Source organism: Gekko japonicus, unplaced genomic scaffold (genome assembly GCF_001447785.1).
Source record: "Gekko japonicus isolate JY-2015 unplaced genomic scaffold, Gekko_japonicus_V1.1 scaffold1301, whole genome shotgun sequence".
Taxonomy (NCBI): Eukaryota; Metazoa; Chordata; class Lepidosauria; order Squamata; family Gekkonidae; genus Gekko; species Gekko japonicus.
The window spans coordinates 299,408-313,905 of NW_015169213.1; the positions used below are offsets into that span (position 1 = coordinate 299,408).

The window sequence follows — 14,498 nt, forward strand, 5'->3', positions numbered from 1 at the left end:
TTCTGAGAGAAACCTGATGAATCTTCTAAGCATTTTCCAGCAACGCTAAAAAATGTAAATGCATTTTATGGCAAGGGATGTGCATGTCTTGCCCATCAATGCTTTCAGAAGTTGCGACTGAGATCCAAAGATCTTTACCCATGCTTAAGTCCAAGCTTTCTTGGGTCTACTCCAAACTTTAAAATGTCTCTTTCTGATAACAGCTCCTCATATTATATGCTACCCCAGAGCGTCCCCTGACTTTCCAAAGCAGCTTCTCAGGTTCCAAGGTATTGTGCTAGGAAGTACAGGGGCTCAAACCCTTATGAATGTGAAGTTCTTGAGCAATTCTGACTCCTACCCCATTTGTCCATCTACACACATAGGTGGGCCACATTCTAGCCTACAAAAGGAACAGTTGGTTTTCATCATTTTGCTGGTTGTGATCACTGTGAGAGGTGTTATAATAAATAATGCCATTTATTGTTTATTCTATATATATATTCTAGTTCATGTACATTCATTATAATATAAGTAAGTATAATCTTGCAGTTGCTTTGACCAGGAACATGCAAACAAGGGGCGGTAGTATGTTCATGTATTATATATCAATTTATTTTGATACCCAGCCTCCCAGCAATACCCTCAAAACTATTTGAAAAAATTAGTAATTTCATAGAAATACATTAAAATTAATCATAACAAAACCCCTCAAAACTTACTTTTCAAAAGCAGAATCACAACAGATAACCCAGGCTTTTCTAGAAGGCAGAGGGCATTTCCACACAAGTTAAATGCTGTTGGGAAGTGGGGGGTTTTCCTTGCTTCCCCACAGCATCATGGTGTATTTGTATCTCCAGCTTTTCTCTGAACTTTCTCAAACCTGCTTTGCTCTGACGTTTTTGGAAAGAGCATAGTATAGCCTGGATGGCTGCTCCATGAGAGGGGAAATTCAGATTTTCCTGCCCACATGGCAGCCATTTCCCCTGTCCCTGTGGCAGCCTTTTCCTTCCACTGGGGGGCTTTTAAAGTTTTTTTTAAAAAAATTGGCGCTTGGAATACTGTAACTGTATGTATAACAGGTTCTCTAAATTCTCAGCTTTTATTTTTTAAAGTTTGTAGTCCCTTACATCTAGAAAAGGCATATCATCTCAGCAGAAAGGGGGTAGAGACTTACTTTTTAAATGAAAGCTGGGAATTCACAGAACTGCTAAACCTATTATTACGTATATTGAGATAACAACTGTAGCATGTGGGAGATACTGTACACTATGTTTTATATTGCCCTTTTTATGGGGCATTTGAAACAAACTGTCGAATCAGTTCATTGTACATTTTCCTGACTCAGATGAGGAATGTATTAATTTTTTAATTGGCAGACAGTATCCCTTTTGTTACCCTCAAAATGACCACTTTAATCTTTTTAGCAATAAATATAAGAGAGAAATTAGTACCTGTTAATTCTGCAAAAAAATTAGGTAAACCGTAGTTTTATGTCGTATCATTGATATTTTATTCTGTTGTATTTATTTTTTACCATTTTACTTTTAAACTTCTAAGTTTTACTCTGCTATGTAATAATTTCTTTTTGTTGTGATAAATGTATTGATGTATGTTGGTATATATGTTGGGTTGTTATGGCCTATGGCTACAACAACAATAAAGAATAAATGTTACCAATTCACTGTAGCACAATTAAAACAATAGTGGTGTTATTGATATGGTTATATAACCATCTGTACCAGCGAGTAGTGCTGTTGCACATCTGGTTATGGGTTAAAAAGGTTTCCCATGTTCAAAAGCCAGTTGAATCCGACACTAAGGGGAGTTGCTCATCTCTGTTTCCAAGTTGAAGAGGCAGTGCTGTCCAAAGACATTTCCTTGGTCATGTGGCCAGCATGACTAAACGCCAAAGCACACGGAATGCTGTTACCTTCCCACTGAAGCCATACCTATTTGTTGTTGTTCAGTCACAGTCGAGTCCGACTGTTCACGACCCCATGGACCCCAGGCCCTCATGCCTTCCGCCGTTCTCTGGAGTTTGCTTAATTTCATGTTTGTTGCATTGATAACACTTTCTAACCATCTCATCCTTTGCCGTCTCCTTCTGCTTTTACTTTCAATCTTTCCCAGCATCAGTGAGTACTCCCTTCTCATTCAGAGGCCAAAAAGTATTTGAGCTTCAGCTTCAGTATCTGGCCTTCCAGGGAACAGTCAGGATTGATTTCTTTTAGGATTGACTAATTTAATCTCCTTGCAGTCAAAGGGACTCACAAGAGTCTTCTCCAGCTCCATAATTCAAAAGCATCTATTTTTCAGCGCTCGGCCTTCCTTATAGTTCAACTCTCGCAGCCATACATTACTACTGGGAATACCATTGCTTTGTCCATACGGACTTTTGTTGGCAGGGTGATGGTCTCTACTTTTTATTATGATGTCTAGGTTTGCCATAGCTTTCCTCCCAAGAAGCAGGCGTCTTTTAATTTCATGGCTGCAGTCACCGTCTGCAGTGATCTTGTATCCCAGGAACGTGAGTTCTGTCACTGCTTCCATGACTTCCCCTTCTATTTGCCAAGGAGCGATGGGGCCGGAAGCCATGATCTTAGGTTTTTTGATGCTGAGTTTCAAGCCAACTTTTGCACTCTGCTCTTTCACTGTAAGCAAGAGGCTCTTTAGGTCCTCTTCACTTTCTGCTATTAGAGTGGTATCGTCTGCATATCTGAGGTTGTTGATGTTTTCCCGGCAGTCTTAATTCCAGCTTATGATTCATCCAGGCTGGCATTTCGCATGATGTACTCTGCATATAAATTAAATAAGCAGGGTGACAATACACATCCTTCGTACTCCTTTTCCTATGCTAAACTGATCAGTTGTTCCATATCCAGTTCTAACTGTTGCTTTTTGACCCTTATACTCAGTTTCTCAGGAGACATGTGAAGTGGTCTGGTACTCACATCTCTTTAAGGACCTGCCATAGTTTGTTGTGATCCACACCATCAAAGGTTTTAGTATAGTCAATGAAGCAGAAGTAGATGTTTTCCTGGTACTCCCTTGCTTTCTCCATAATCCAGCGAATGCTGGATATTTGATCTCTAGTTCCTCTACCTCTTTGAAACCCAGCTTGTACTTCTGGCAGTTCTCTATCCACGTACTGCTGAAGCCTAGGTTGTAGGATCTTGAGCATGACCTTGCTAGCATGTGAAATGAGTGCAATTGTGCGATAGTTTGAACATCCCTTGGCATTGCCCTTCTTTGGGATTGGAATGTAAACTGACCTTTTCCAGTCCTGCGGCCACTGTTGCGTTTTCCAAATTAGCTGGCAAATTGAGTACAGCACTTTAACCGCATCATCTTTTAAGACTTTGAATAGCTCAGCTGGGATACCATCACCACCGCTAGCTTTGGTGTTAGTAACCCTTTCTATTTGACTTCACACTCTAGTCAGAGATCACACCGTTGTGGTTGTCAAGGACATTGAGGTCCCTCTTGTATAGTTCTTCTATGTATTCTTGCCATCTCTTCCTGATCTCTTCTGCTTCTGTTAGGTCCCTACCATTTTCCTTTTATCATGTTTGGTGTAGTGGTTAAATGTGTGGACTCTAATCTGGGAGAACTGGGTTTGATTCCCCACTCCTCCTCTTGTACCTGCTGGATGACCTTTGTCAAGCCATAGTTCTGGCACAGCTGTTCTTGAAAAAGAGCCGTTTCTGTCAGAGCTCTCTCAGCCCCTCCTACCTCATAGGATGCCTGTTGTGGGGAGGGGAAGGGAAAAGAGTTTGTAAGCCGCTCTGAGACTCCTCTGGGTAGTGAAGGACAGGGTAATAATCCAATCTCTTCTCTTCTTCTTCTATCATGACCAGCTTTGCACAGAACGTTCCCTTGATTTCTCCAATTTTCTTGAAGAGAACTCTAGTGCTTCCCATTCTATTGTTTTTCTCTACTACTTTGCATTGTTCATTCAGGAAGACCTCCTTATCTCTCCTTGCTGTTCTCTGGTAATCTGTATTCAGTTGGATAAATCTTTCCTTTTCACCTTTGCCTGTCACTTTCCTTCTTTCCTATGCTATTTGTAAAGCCTCATTAGACAGCCACTTTGCTTTCTTGCATTTCTTTTTCTTTGGAATGGTGCTGATTGCTGCCTCCTGTACAATGTCACGAACCTCCGTCCATAGTTCTTCAGGCACTCTGTCTATCAAATCTAGTCCTTTAAACCTATTATCCACCTACATTGTATATTCATAAGGGATGTGATCTAGGTCACACCTGAGTGGCCTAGTGGTTTTCACAACTTTCTTCCGTTTAAACCTAAATTTTGGCAATGAGTAGCTCATTATCTGAGCCACAGTCAGCTCCAGGTCTTGTTTTTACTGACTGTATGGAGCTTCTCCATCTTTGACTGCAAATGATATAATCAATCTAATTTTGGTGTTGCCCATGTGGTGATATCCATGTTATTTATCTACTTGCGTGTATCTATTTATCTACTTGCAGTTTATTGCCTCCAAACTGCTAGGTTGGCAGAAGCTGGGGCCAGGGATGGGCGCTCACTCCGTCCCGCAGCACTAGGGTCTCGAACTGCCTAACTGCAGACCTTCCTGTCTGCAGCTCAGCGTCTTAACCTCTGAGCCACCACGGCTATATTATTTCTAGTTATTTCTATATTAGTTCTAGTTCTGGGAGACTTGACTGTTTAACTGTTGTAACTGTTCTGTGCTGGAGATCACCTGGAAACCTTTGATTACAGTGGTTTCTTTAAACAAATGTGTTATCCTCTGAATGATAAATGACAAATTCAAGTCTGTACAAAAATATCAGTTTGGAGTCCACTTGCAGATAAGTTGATGCTATACCAACTCCTATCCTTTGCCTCCCCAAAATTCCTTTTCTGAAATGTTAATATTTATCAGATAAAAGAGTCTGGCATTGATGAATAAATATTGTGGGTTCAGGAAAGGATGGTTAAATGTAATGGGATTTCAGAGACGTATTCCCTTAATGAACCATGAAGTGGGTAGGCAAATGCTATATGATTGGATCTGTGCTGGCATAGCCGTAGATTACATAGCCATTAATATTTTGGCGGTGATAAACTCAGAGATCATGTTTAAACCTCTCATTAATATGTTCTTGGTTTATTCAGCCTAACTGGAAAGACATTTCTTTCAAACAAGCCAAAGGGGACCTGACAGTTGTAGTACAATAGCAAGGCGAAATGCAGTTCTTACTAAATATAATCTGTACCTATCATGATTAAAGAGAAAATGATTGGAACTCAGGTTACTTTCCACTCCAATTTCTCATGTCCTTTGTTAAAATATTTATTCTTGCAAAGGAGACTAGCTCGTTTTAATCATATACAGTGCGTTGATTAAAATGATATATGACATTATATTTTAGTCATGATTTGTCTAACACACCATTTTCCATGTGGTGGTTATTGATACTAAGAAATATATTTTCTACAAGGTGAAAAGGCACTTAAGTGATCTTTTCTAAGATGAGATAGGACTCTAAGCTCTAGAAGTATGTTGGAGTGAACTGGGCAAAGCATTTCACAACCTAAAGTAGATTTCAGTTGGATCACTTTGGAAGAGGTTTTCTAAGATAATGGAAACACTTTCTTTTCCACTTCTTTTTTGTTATGGTTACTTTATAATGCAGCTATTTACTCATAAACATTTCAATTTTGCAGGGTCAGAGGACTACAGGAGTAAGTTCAGTGGGGAGTGCTTCATGGATCTTGTCTGTCCTGAGAGGTGCCGCTGTGAAGGAACGATTGTAGATTGTTCCAACCAAAAACTCACCCAACTTCCCAGTCATCTCCCAGAATATACCACAGATCTGTAAGTGTTCCACTTTGAACAGCAACAATTAATAGAATGCCTAACAAGTAAAATAGTTTTGTTAATTCTGGTTTTGTTGGCCAAGTTCGGAAATTTCAGAGAAGTAAAAAGGCCAGTAGGTATGGGCCAGTATATTTGGGTTGTGTATTTGTTTACTAATTAACATAAAATGAAACCAAAAAGTTAATGCTATTGTTAAAACAAACACTAATATGAAAACTAGCAACACTTAATTTTCATTTGCCTTTGTTATTCTGAAACCCCTAGTTGTCATTTCTTAACCTACAGACTATTTTAAGGAACAGACCTTAATATTCACTCTAAATATACATACTACAGTGTCAAAACCTGCATTTTAAAACCTGTAAAATATATCCAAAATGCTGTGGCAAAGTCATGTTGTCACAGAAACAAAACATTGTAAGTCTGCATTTCTTTATTCTGTATTGTTGAAACTGTGTTCAAATGCTATTTGCTTTCCAATTTCTTTTTAAATGAAAGGCTCAAGTTAAACATATAATTGTTGCATACATTATGATTAAACAATTTGTGTGTCAGATTCAGCACTTTGTATTTTGACTGAAATGTGAAAAGAAAATAAATATGTCATAGCCTCATCTCATATGAAATTACTAGGACAGGCATCATTGTTTTTCTGTTGCAATGGCATGATGGCCTCCTAAAGGTTTATCAAGAAGTGTTTATCAAGAGTACTTGAGTGGTTTTTCCCCAAACAAACTGAAAATATACTGGTTTTTTTCCTTAATGTCACAGAGTTTGAATATGGAGCATTGCAACTTGAATCTGCAATTCAGATTAACATTACAAACAACATTGGCAGATAAATGATCATTTGTGTTAATAAATTATAATTCTCTTTTGTTCTTGTTAATTTGCATGACAGATCTGCATGCCACACTGATACGTCCAAGACTATGACATGTTTTTATTGTTTTTTCATAAGGCGCTTACATGACAATGACATTTTTGTTCTTGAAGCTACTGGAATATTCAAGAAGCTCCCCAGTTTACGGAAGATGTAAGTTCTGTTTCTTTTTAATTATTAGGATACATAGTGAGGCTCAACAGAAATTAACTGATTAAAGCAACAGTCCTGTGCACATTTGTTTGGAAGTAAATTAATCACTTTACTTCCAAGTAGACATGCCCAAACATGCTCATGATGTTTGTCATCAATTATGGTATCTTTCTGGACTGCTTTTCAGATTGGGACTGGGAGGCACTTACTGTGGTGATTCTGGTCCTATCTCAAAGGTAGGTTTCAGTGTGGTGCTCGGCAACAGTTGCTCTGCACCTTGGCGTCCGGCCTACTGGCTTCTGCAAGGTTCTGTTTTGCCCCCCATGCTTTTCAACATATATATAAAGTCACTTGGAGAGGTCATCTGGAGGTTTAGGCTGAGTTGCCACCAATATGCAGATGATACTCTGCTCTATCTTGCACTTCCAGCAGATCCCATAGAAGCTGTGGAAATGGTGAACAGATGCCTGGAGATGGTTTTGGAATGGATGATGGCTAACAAACTGAAACTTAAACTTGACAAAATGGAATTGCTTCTGGTGGGGTGAAGGTCTGACCCAGGAACTGAAATATCTCCTGTTCTGGATGGAGTTGCACTCCTAAAAGAGCAGGTTCATAAGTAGAGGGTGCTCCTGGATATGGGCCTCCTGTTGGATAATTATGTGTCAGCAGTGGCCAGGATGCCTTTTACAATCTTCATCTGGTGAGCTGGCTGTAGATCTTCCCGGGGGGGGGAGGGTTGACATCTTATCACTGTGGTGCATGCCCTGATAACATCTAGATTAGATTACTGACATGTGCTCTATATGGAGCTCCCTTTGAAGACTGTCCAGAAGCCACAGTTGGTACAGAATGCTGTGGCCAAAATGTTGACTGCAGTTGATCATAGGGATTTCAGGTCCCATGGTGTGTATCGAATACACTGATCCGTCTAGAGACAGGTGCTATATCAGTGGAAGCCAAAATTACTTTAGCTTCACTCCAGTATTGGCTTAAACTAAATTTCCATCCTCATGGACTAACCCACTTGTTACTCTCAGACAACTTTCAATCTAAATGGCTGAGAGCAGTTCATAATAAATTATATGAGCTTGGTTTTTCCCCCCAAGCGATTTTGAGTATGCATTGGGATGTAGCAAAATCAGCCCTAAAACAGAGAATGATGGACATGGAGAGACAGACAGATCTCGGTAGATGTCCTAATTTTAGAGCCCCAGATTCTGTCAAATATCGCTTGCAACCCATGTCCTATTTATCACAGCTTGATACTCATAAGTTTAGGAAAACCTTCACATTAGCCAGATGTGAGGCTTTCCCCTCTGCGATGCTTGAGGGCAGATTCAAAAGGATCCCCACTGAATATAGACTTTGTCGATGCGGCTCAGGAGAGACAGAAACTATTGAGCACATGATGCTCAGCTGTAACTGGTATAACAAGATCCGTGACAAATATATTACTCCTCTTATAACAGATATGGTGGGACAATCAGGTGCTGAGCAGTGTAACCGATTGTTAATTAATGGGAACCGGACAATTACCGAAACTGTGGCAAAATTTTGGGTAGCATGCTACTGCATCCAAAATACACAATCAAATGTATAATAATAGTTGCCTAATAGTCTCTGTTTTATGTTCTTCTTTTACTTTATTACGCTCAACTGTATTTTTATAGAATTTTATTTTACTGTCCTAAATTCAGTTATATGAATGTTATGAATGTTATATTTAAGCATGTGTGTTCTATGGCTTGTTGCCGTAATAATAAATGACTGACTGACTGACTGACTGGTCATAGGGACCATATCATGCCTGTTTTGTTCCATCTACACCAGTTACTAGTTTGTTTCTGGGCCCAATTCAAGGTGCTGGTATTGATCTTTAAAGTTCTACATGTAGGGTTTAAAATAAATATATAAAATAATAAGTTCAATATTTTTATTTACTTACCTCATTTATAGCCTGACTTTCTTGCTGATACTTATTCATTAGGTCTCAAACGCTAAGAAAACAAACTAAAACCCAAACAAAAAGTCTGTGTGACTCATGACATACAGTAAACAATGTAGAAAGTGAGTTACAAAGACAATGCAGCAAAAGGAAGGTAATACATACATTAAACATTGCAGTAGTCAATCCTATACCCTTATAAAAGTAGTCAATCCTATACCCTGCTGAGCGGGTTCATTGTCCTTCAGTTCTAATCCCTTCATAAAAATGCCCTGCTGAGCAGTTCTATTTTTGCACATTCTGTGAAATGATACAAGTATGGGGGCCTCCCTGACTTCCTATACTCACGTAGTATATTACTTCACCTTTTGAGGCTAGTGATCATTTGACATGTTATTTATTTTTTTTTATTTAACCTTCGATTTATATACCGCCCTAACCCCCCAATGGGGGTCTCTGGGCGGTTTACAACTTGTAGTGCTAATCACTGGTGTGGTTCCCTAACTATGGGCACATTCTCAGGGGTTGGGTCAGCCTACCTAGCACCCCGGTGGTGGCGGCTCTTTCTTCTGATCTCCGGCTTCCTCGGGTCCTTCGGTCGGCAGGACGCTCCTCTCTCCAGCGCGGTTCTTTCAGCGAGGCAGCTGTCTCGGCGCGTGAGTTCGTCCCTCTCCGGCCTTGGCTCCGTCCGATAGGCTCCGCCGCGCCGGGAGATGACGTCATCCATGCCTCCTGCTGCTCGCGCCGGCCGCTTTCTGCTGGAACTCTGCAGGCCACCAGGGATCACTCTCGATGTTCCGCCGCGCCGCCTCATCTCTGCCGCCAGGATCCGCCGCCGCCATTGTTGTTGTTCTTTCGCCGCTGCCGCCACCGCACACCACATACCTCGGACGAGGGGGGTGCCCCTACCCTACTAAGGGTAGGTTCCCATTCATCTACTTGCCCTTTAACGGGCTTTTGAACCGCTGGGTGGGCGGGAGCTGGGATGCCGGCCGGGAGCTCACTCCGGCCACGGTGGGGCTCGAACAGATGTTCGGCCAGATGTTAAGGCAGGCTGCATTAACAGCCTGCACAGTAGAGGAAAGATCACCTATTAATATACATAATGACACTAACTTGTAATTTATAGGGGATATCATCATCTGATTTAAAATACAGTTTAAACCAAAAACCTTTAGATCACTTTGTCAGACTCAAAGTTGCCTCATTTATCTCTCTATCTCAATATATAATAATTCTGTTTTGGAGTAGCCACATTCCATGCACTCCCTCAGCCATTGGCCCGTCAGCCGCCACTCAAGAGTACTCTCGTGCCATTGGCCGGGTGCTGGGTCTCCTCCTCTTCCCCACCCACTCCCCCTTCAGCCACTGTGCCCTGCCAGAATTACTTGCAAATGGCTTTCTCTCTTGACAAAGACGCTTCTCCTACTTGCCTCCAATGTGGGACTAACTGTTCCCTTAGTGGCTGTTGGTAGGTGTCACGAAATGGCAGTTACCTGTGTTTGTAAGATGGCTGTGGTTCTTTGTTTAAAATGTTCCCCCATAAGGTTTAATTGAGCTGTAGTTCCAGAAAGGAGCCTGCAGGGGTATCACTCACTAGGTTGAATGGGGATTCCTCATTTGCTGGTCTACCGTTCCCAGCTGCCCCAAGGCCAAAAAATGTGGGGGGGAAAGGACTATCCCAAGGCAGTCTTCGTCCCTAGGAGGCAGCAGAAATTCAGACACTCCACAGTCGGCTGGACTGGGGAATGAATGGAAGTTTCCCTACCCACAACCTCCAGAGGTAGAGAGTATTGTGTGAGGATTGTGTTTAACCCCTGTTGATTTATGCCCTGTTGGTTCATACCGTGTACTCACTCCTACAGTGTGTGTGTGCTCCATAACTGTGTAAATAGTTGAATAAATTCTTTAATTTGGGCTAATAATCTGTGTTGTGCTCTGACCACATAGTCTCCCCTGCTCTGCACAATACCAAAAGAAGAAGAAGAGAAGAAGAGATTGGATTTATACCCCGCTCTTCACTTGGAGTCTCAGAGCGGCTTACAAACTCCTTTCCCTTCCCCTCCCCACAACAGACACCCTGTGAGGTGGGTGGGGCTGAGAGAACTCTGACACAAACTGCTCTTTTTCAAGGACAGCTGTGCCAGAGCTTGTGACTGACCCAAGGTCACATCAGCAGGTGCAAGTGGAGGAGGGGGGAATCAAACCCGGTTCTCCCAGATTATAGTCCGCACACTTAACCACTACACCAAACTGGCTCAGTGGGTAGCCCAGGGAGTGGGTAGCCCAGGGACGCAAGGAAAGTCCAGACCCTTGAGCTGCCAACTTTCCAGGGATCCCCCAAAGATTGGGGATTCCATCTCCAAATAGGGAGATTCGGCCAGAGGGGTCTCACTGTCCCTCTAAAAAAGCAGTGACGATTCCATGAGTGTCGGCAGCGAACTTAAGGAGTGAGATACGCCCACAGGACGAGGGTGGGAGGCAAACAGCTGAGTTGTAAACCGGAGCCCGTTTTGCCATGGTAGGCAACCAAGCTTGGTTCAGACAAAGGAAGGAAACCCTTTGCAGGCCTTTGTGAGGAACTCATTGGGGCCAGTCCTGACTAGGGTTGCCAGCTCCGGGTAGGGAGATTCCTGGAGATTTCCTGGTAGAGTCTATGGAAGCCAGGCTTTGGGGAGGGGAGAGGCCTCAGCTGAACAGAATGCCATACAGCCCACCTTCCAAAGCAGTTATTTTCTCGGGGGGGGGAGATCTGTTGTCTGGAGTTACGATACGTGGTGATCTTCAGGCTCCACCTGGAGGTTGGCTGCCCTAGGCACAGCAGTCAGTGCTTCAGAGCAGGGTCGGCTAGATCCAGGTTCTAGCTGTAGAAGCCGAGTGGGTGATTTTGTACCAATCACAGACTTTCAGCCTAACCTACCTCACAGGGTTGTTGTGCAAGTCAAAAGGGGGAGAGGAGAATGACGTAAGCTACTTTGGTCCCCATTGCAGAGAAAGACTACTTTTCCTCCTGGGAATCCACTGTTGCCAATCTCCAGGTGAAGGCTGGAGATCACTCAGGATTACAGCTGCTCTCCAGATGGCAGAGATCAGTTCCCCTGGAGAAAATGGTGGACTCTGTGGCAGTCAGGGCTTCAGAGCACGAAAGAGGCTGCAGGTGATTGTGTGGGGAAATGGAAAGCTGAAGAGAGAGAGGGAAATAAAGGTAGGTTGATGATTGGCTGGGAAGGAGATAGGGTTGCCAACTCCAGGTGGGAAATTTCTGGAGATTTGAGGGATGGAACCTGGAGAGGGTGAGGTTTGAGGAGGGATGGGACTGCAGACAGGTACAATGCCATAGACTCCACCCTCCAAACCAGCCATTTTCTCTTGAGTAACAATTGTTGCCAATCTCCAGGTGAGAACTGGAGATCACTGAAAATTACAACTACTCTTCAGGTAGCAGAGATCAGTTCCTCTGGAGAAAATGGTGGGCTCTGTGTCATTATACCCTGCTGAGATCGCCACAGCACATTGACACTGAGTGCCTAAGGCCTTGGCACTCTCCCAGAGCCTCTTTCTAGAGCTCATTGTATTTATTTCCACAACGAGCCTTATTCCTAGTATATATATAAAAGAAAGTTCCCTCAACATAAAATCAATGCCCAGGCGAAACCCCTGGATCTAGAAACACAAAATTCAGGGAGGGGACTCCTACCATCATGTAGATGTTCACTTAGAAGGGATTTTTAGAAATTCAACCTCTAAGGTGGTCAAAAGGGATAAAATATGCTCCCCCCCACTGATTCCTATGTGGCTGCCAAGCTGCTGTCTCCTTGCACCCCCCCCACTCTCTGACTGGTCAGCTGCAGAGCTCAGTGTTCTGAGGTAAAAAAAACAGTTACAGGAGACTGCAGAGAGGTAATGACAGTTGAAGAAATCAGGAATGACCAACAACCACCTGTGAGGTGTAGCAGTGCTGCTGGCCCAGCCTCCCCGATGGCTTCAAACACACTCCCCCCACCTCCTACACCTGACAGGTGGCTGTCTGTCAGGTGCAGCAGTGGGTGCAGGGTGCTTAAAGCCATCAGGGAGCCCACCCCAGCAGTGACACCTTAGTGATCCTGCTGGCCCAGCTTACACAGTGGCTTGCAATACCCATCCCCCTCCTACACTGGATAGGCAGCTGCCTGTCAGGTGTAGGAGAGGGGTGGGATACTTACAGGTGTTGGGGAGACTTGCTCAGCAGCACTGCCTTAGCACTGCTGCTGGCCCAGCTTCCCTGATGCCTTTAAACACACTCACCCCAACACCAGACAGGTGGGTTTCTGTCAGGTGTAGGAGCAGGGCCAGGGTACTTTAAACTTGAGCAGAAGCACCTTAGCAATGCTTCTGGGCCAGCCTCCCCAATGGTATTAGACACACTCCCACCCACTATGGAAATATACCCAAAATTTGTAGAAAAGTGGTTTCCTGTTATTTAACTTCTCACAATGTGGGCTCTAGAAAATTGGTTCATTTCAACTTCCTTAATATCTGATTGCTTGGATGTTGTTTTGAATACATAGTTGTGTCCCACTTCTTAAGTTGTAAAGAAGAAAAGGGTATGCCCTGCACCCCTCCAAAGTTAATTATTATTATTATTTGTTGTATTTATTAATCGTCCCACCCCTGCTACTGCAGGGCTCTGGGTGATGTACAACCAGAGATAAAACAAGATAAAATTAATTTAAAACATTAGTACAACATTAAAAAGAATAATTCCAACTCCCAGTGCCTGCTACTTCACGGACAGGGGGAGGAGGGCAAAATAGATGTAAACAACAGGGAACCGGAAGGGTGCCAGCCAAAATGGAACCATCACTGTCCTCAACCAAAATTCAATGCCCAGGCCAAACCCCTGCACCAAGAAACCGAAAATAAGGGGAGTGCATTCCTATTCCTGCCATGATGTCAACCTCCACTACAAAGAGATTTCTGAGAAACACGACCCCTAAGGGGGTAAAAAAGGTGCAAAATGTGTTCCCCCAGTTGTTTTCCATGTGCCTGGCAGGCCGCTGCCTCCTTGCCCCCCCTTTAATTGATCAACTGTGTAGCTCAGAGTTCTGAGCTAAAACCTGCTTGCTTGCACCCACCTCCCTCTGATTGCTCAGCTGTGAATCTCAATGTTCTAAGGTAAAAACACAGTTAAAAGAGACTGCAGACAGTTGAGGACAGTTACAGTTATCAGCGATTCAAGACTCTTGAATAGACATTTCTCATAACAGCCAGCATGGCAATTGAGTTTATGAATGTTCATGGGGAGATGGTAGACCCTTCTAGGAGCCATTTTGGTGCGTGCCTCCCTCATGAACCTGAAGAAATGTCCACCACATCACCACTCCCTCTGACCAAGTCCCCCTCACACCCCTCACCTCTTACTGCCCCTAAGAAAGCTCCTGCAAACGTTGAGCCAGATACAACAATGCTACAAGGAGAAGGTAACTTAGGAATGCAGCAAAGACATTTTCACATAGTACTTCTGAGGTGCAGTGTTATGTCCGCTGACCGCCACTAGGCGCCAGCGATGCATTGCCTAGCTTCACTCCCGAGAAACAATGGTAACTAGGCTCCTGGGGTTTTGGTGGGCAACCTATAGGAACTTTGGCGGAAGATTTACATTACATTACATTTGCAATTTATACAGCGCCCTATCCATGAGGCTCAGAGC

General features: G+C 43.2%; 1 protein-coding gene across 1 annotated transcript in view; it reads left to right on the forward strand.

The window, feature by feature from the left end:
* The window catches only part of LOC107114785 (slit homolog 3 protein-like), a 291,107-nt gene that overhangs the window by 66,275 nt on the left and 210,334 nt on the right, over positions 1–14,498 (forward strand). Inside the window, exons 8-9 of the mRNA XM_015416378.1 lie at positions 5,672–5,822; positions 6,787–6,861. Coding sequence (XP_015271864.1) covers positions 5,672–5,822; positions 6,787–6,861 — 226 coding nt within the window. The remainder of the gene's footprint in view (positions 1–5,671; positions 5,823–6,786; positions 6,862–14,498) is intronic.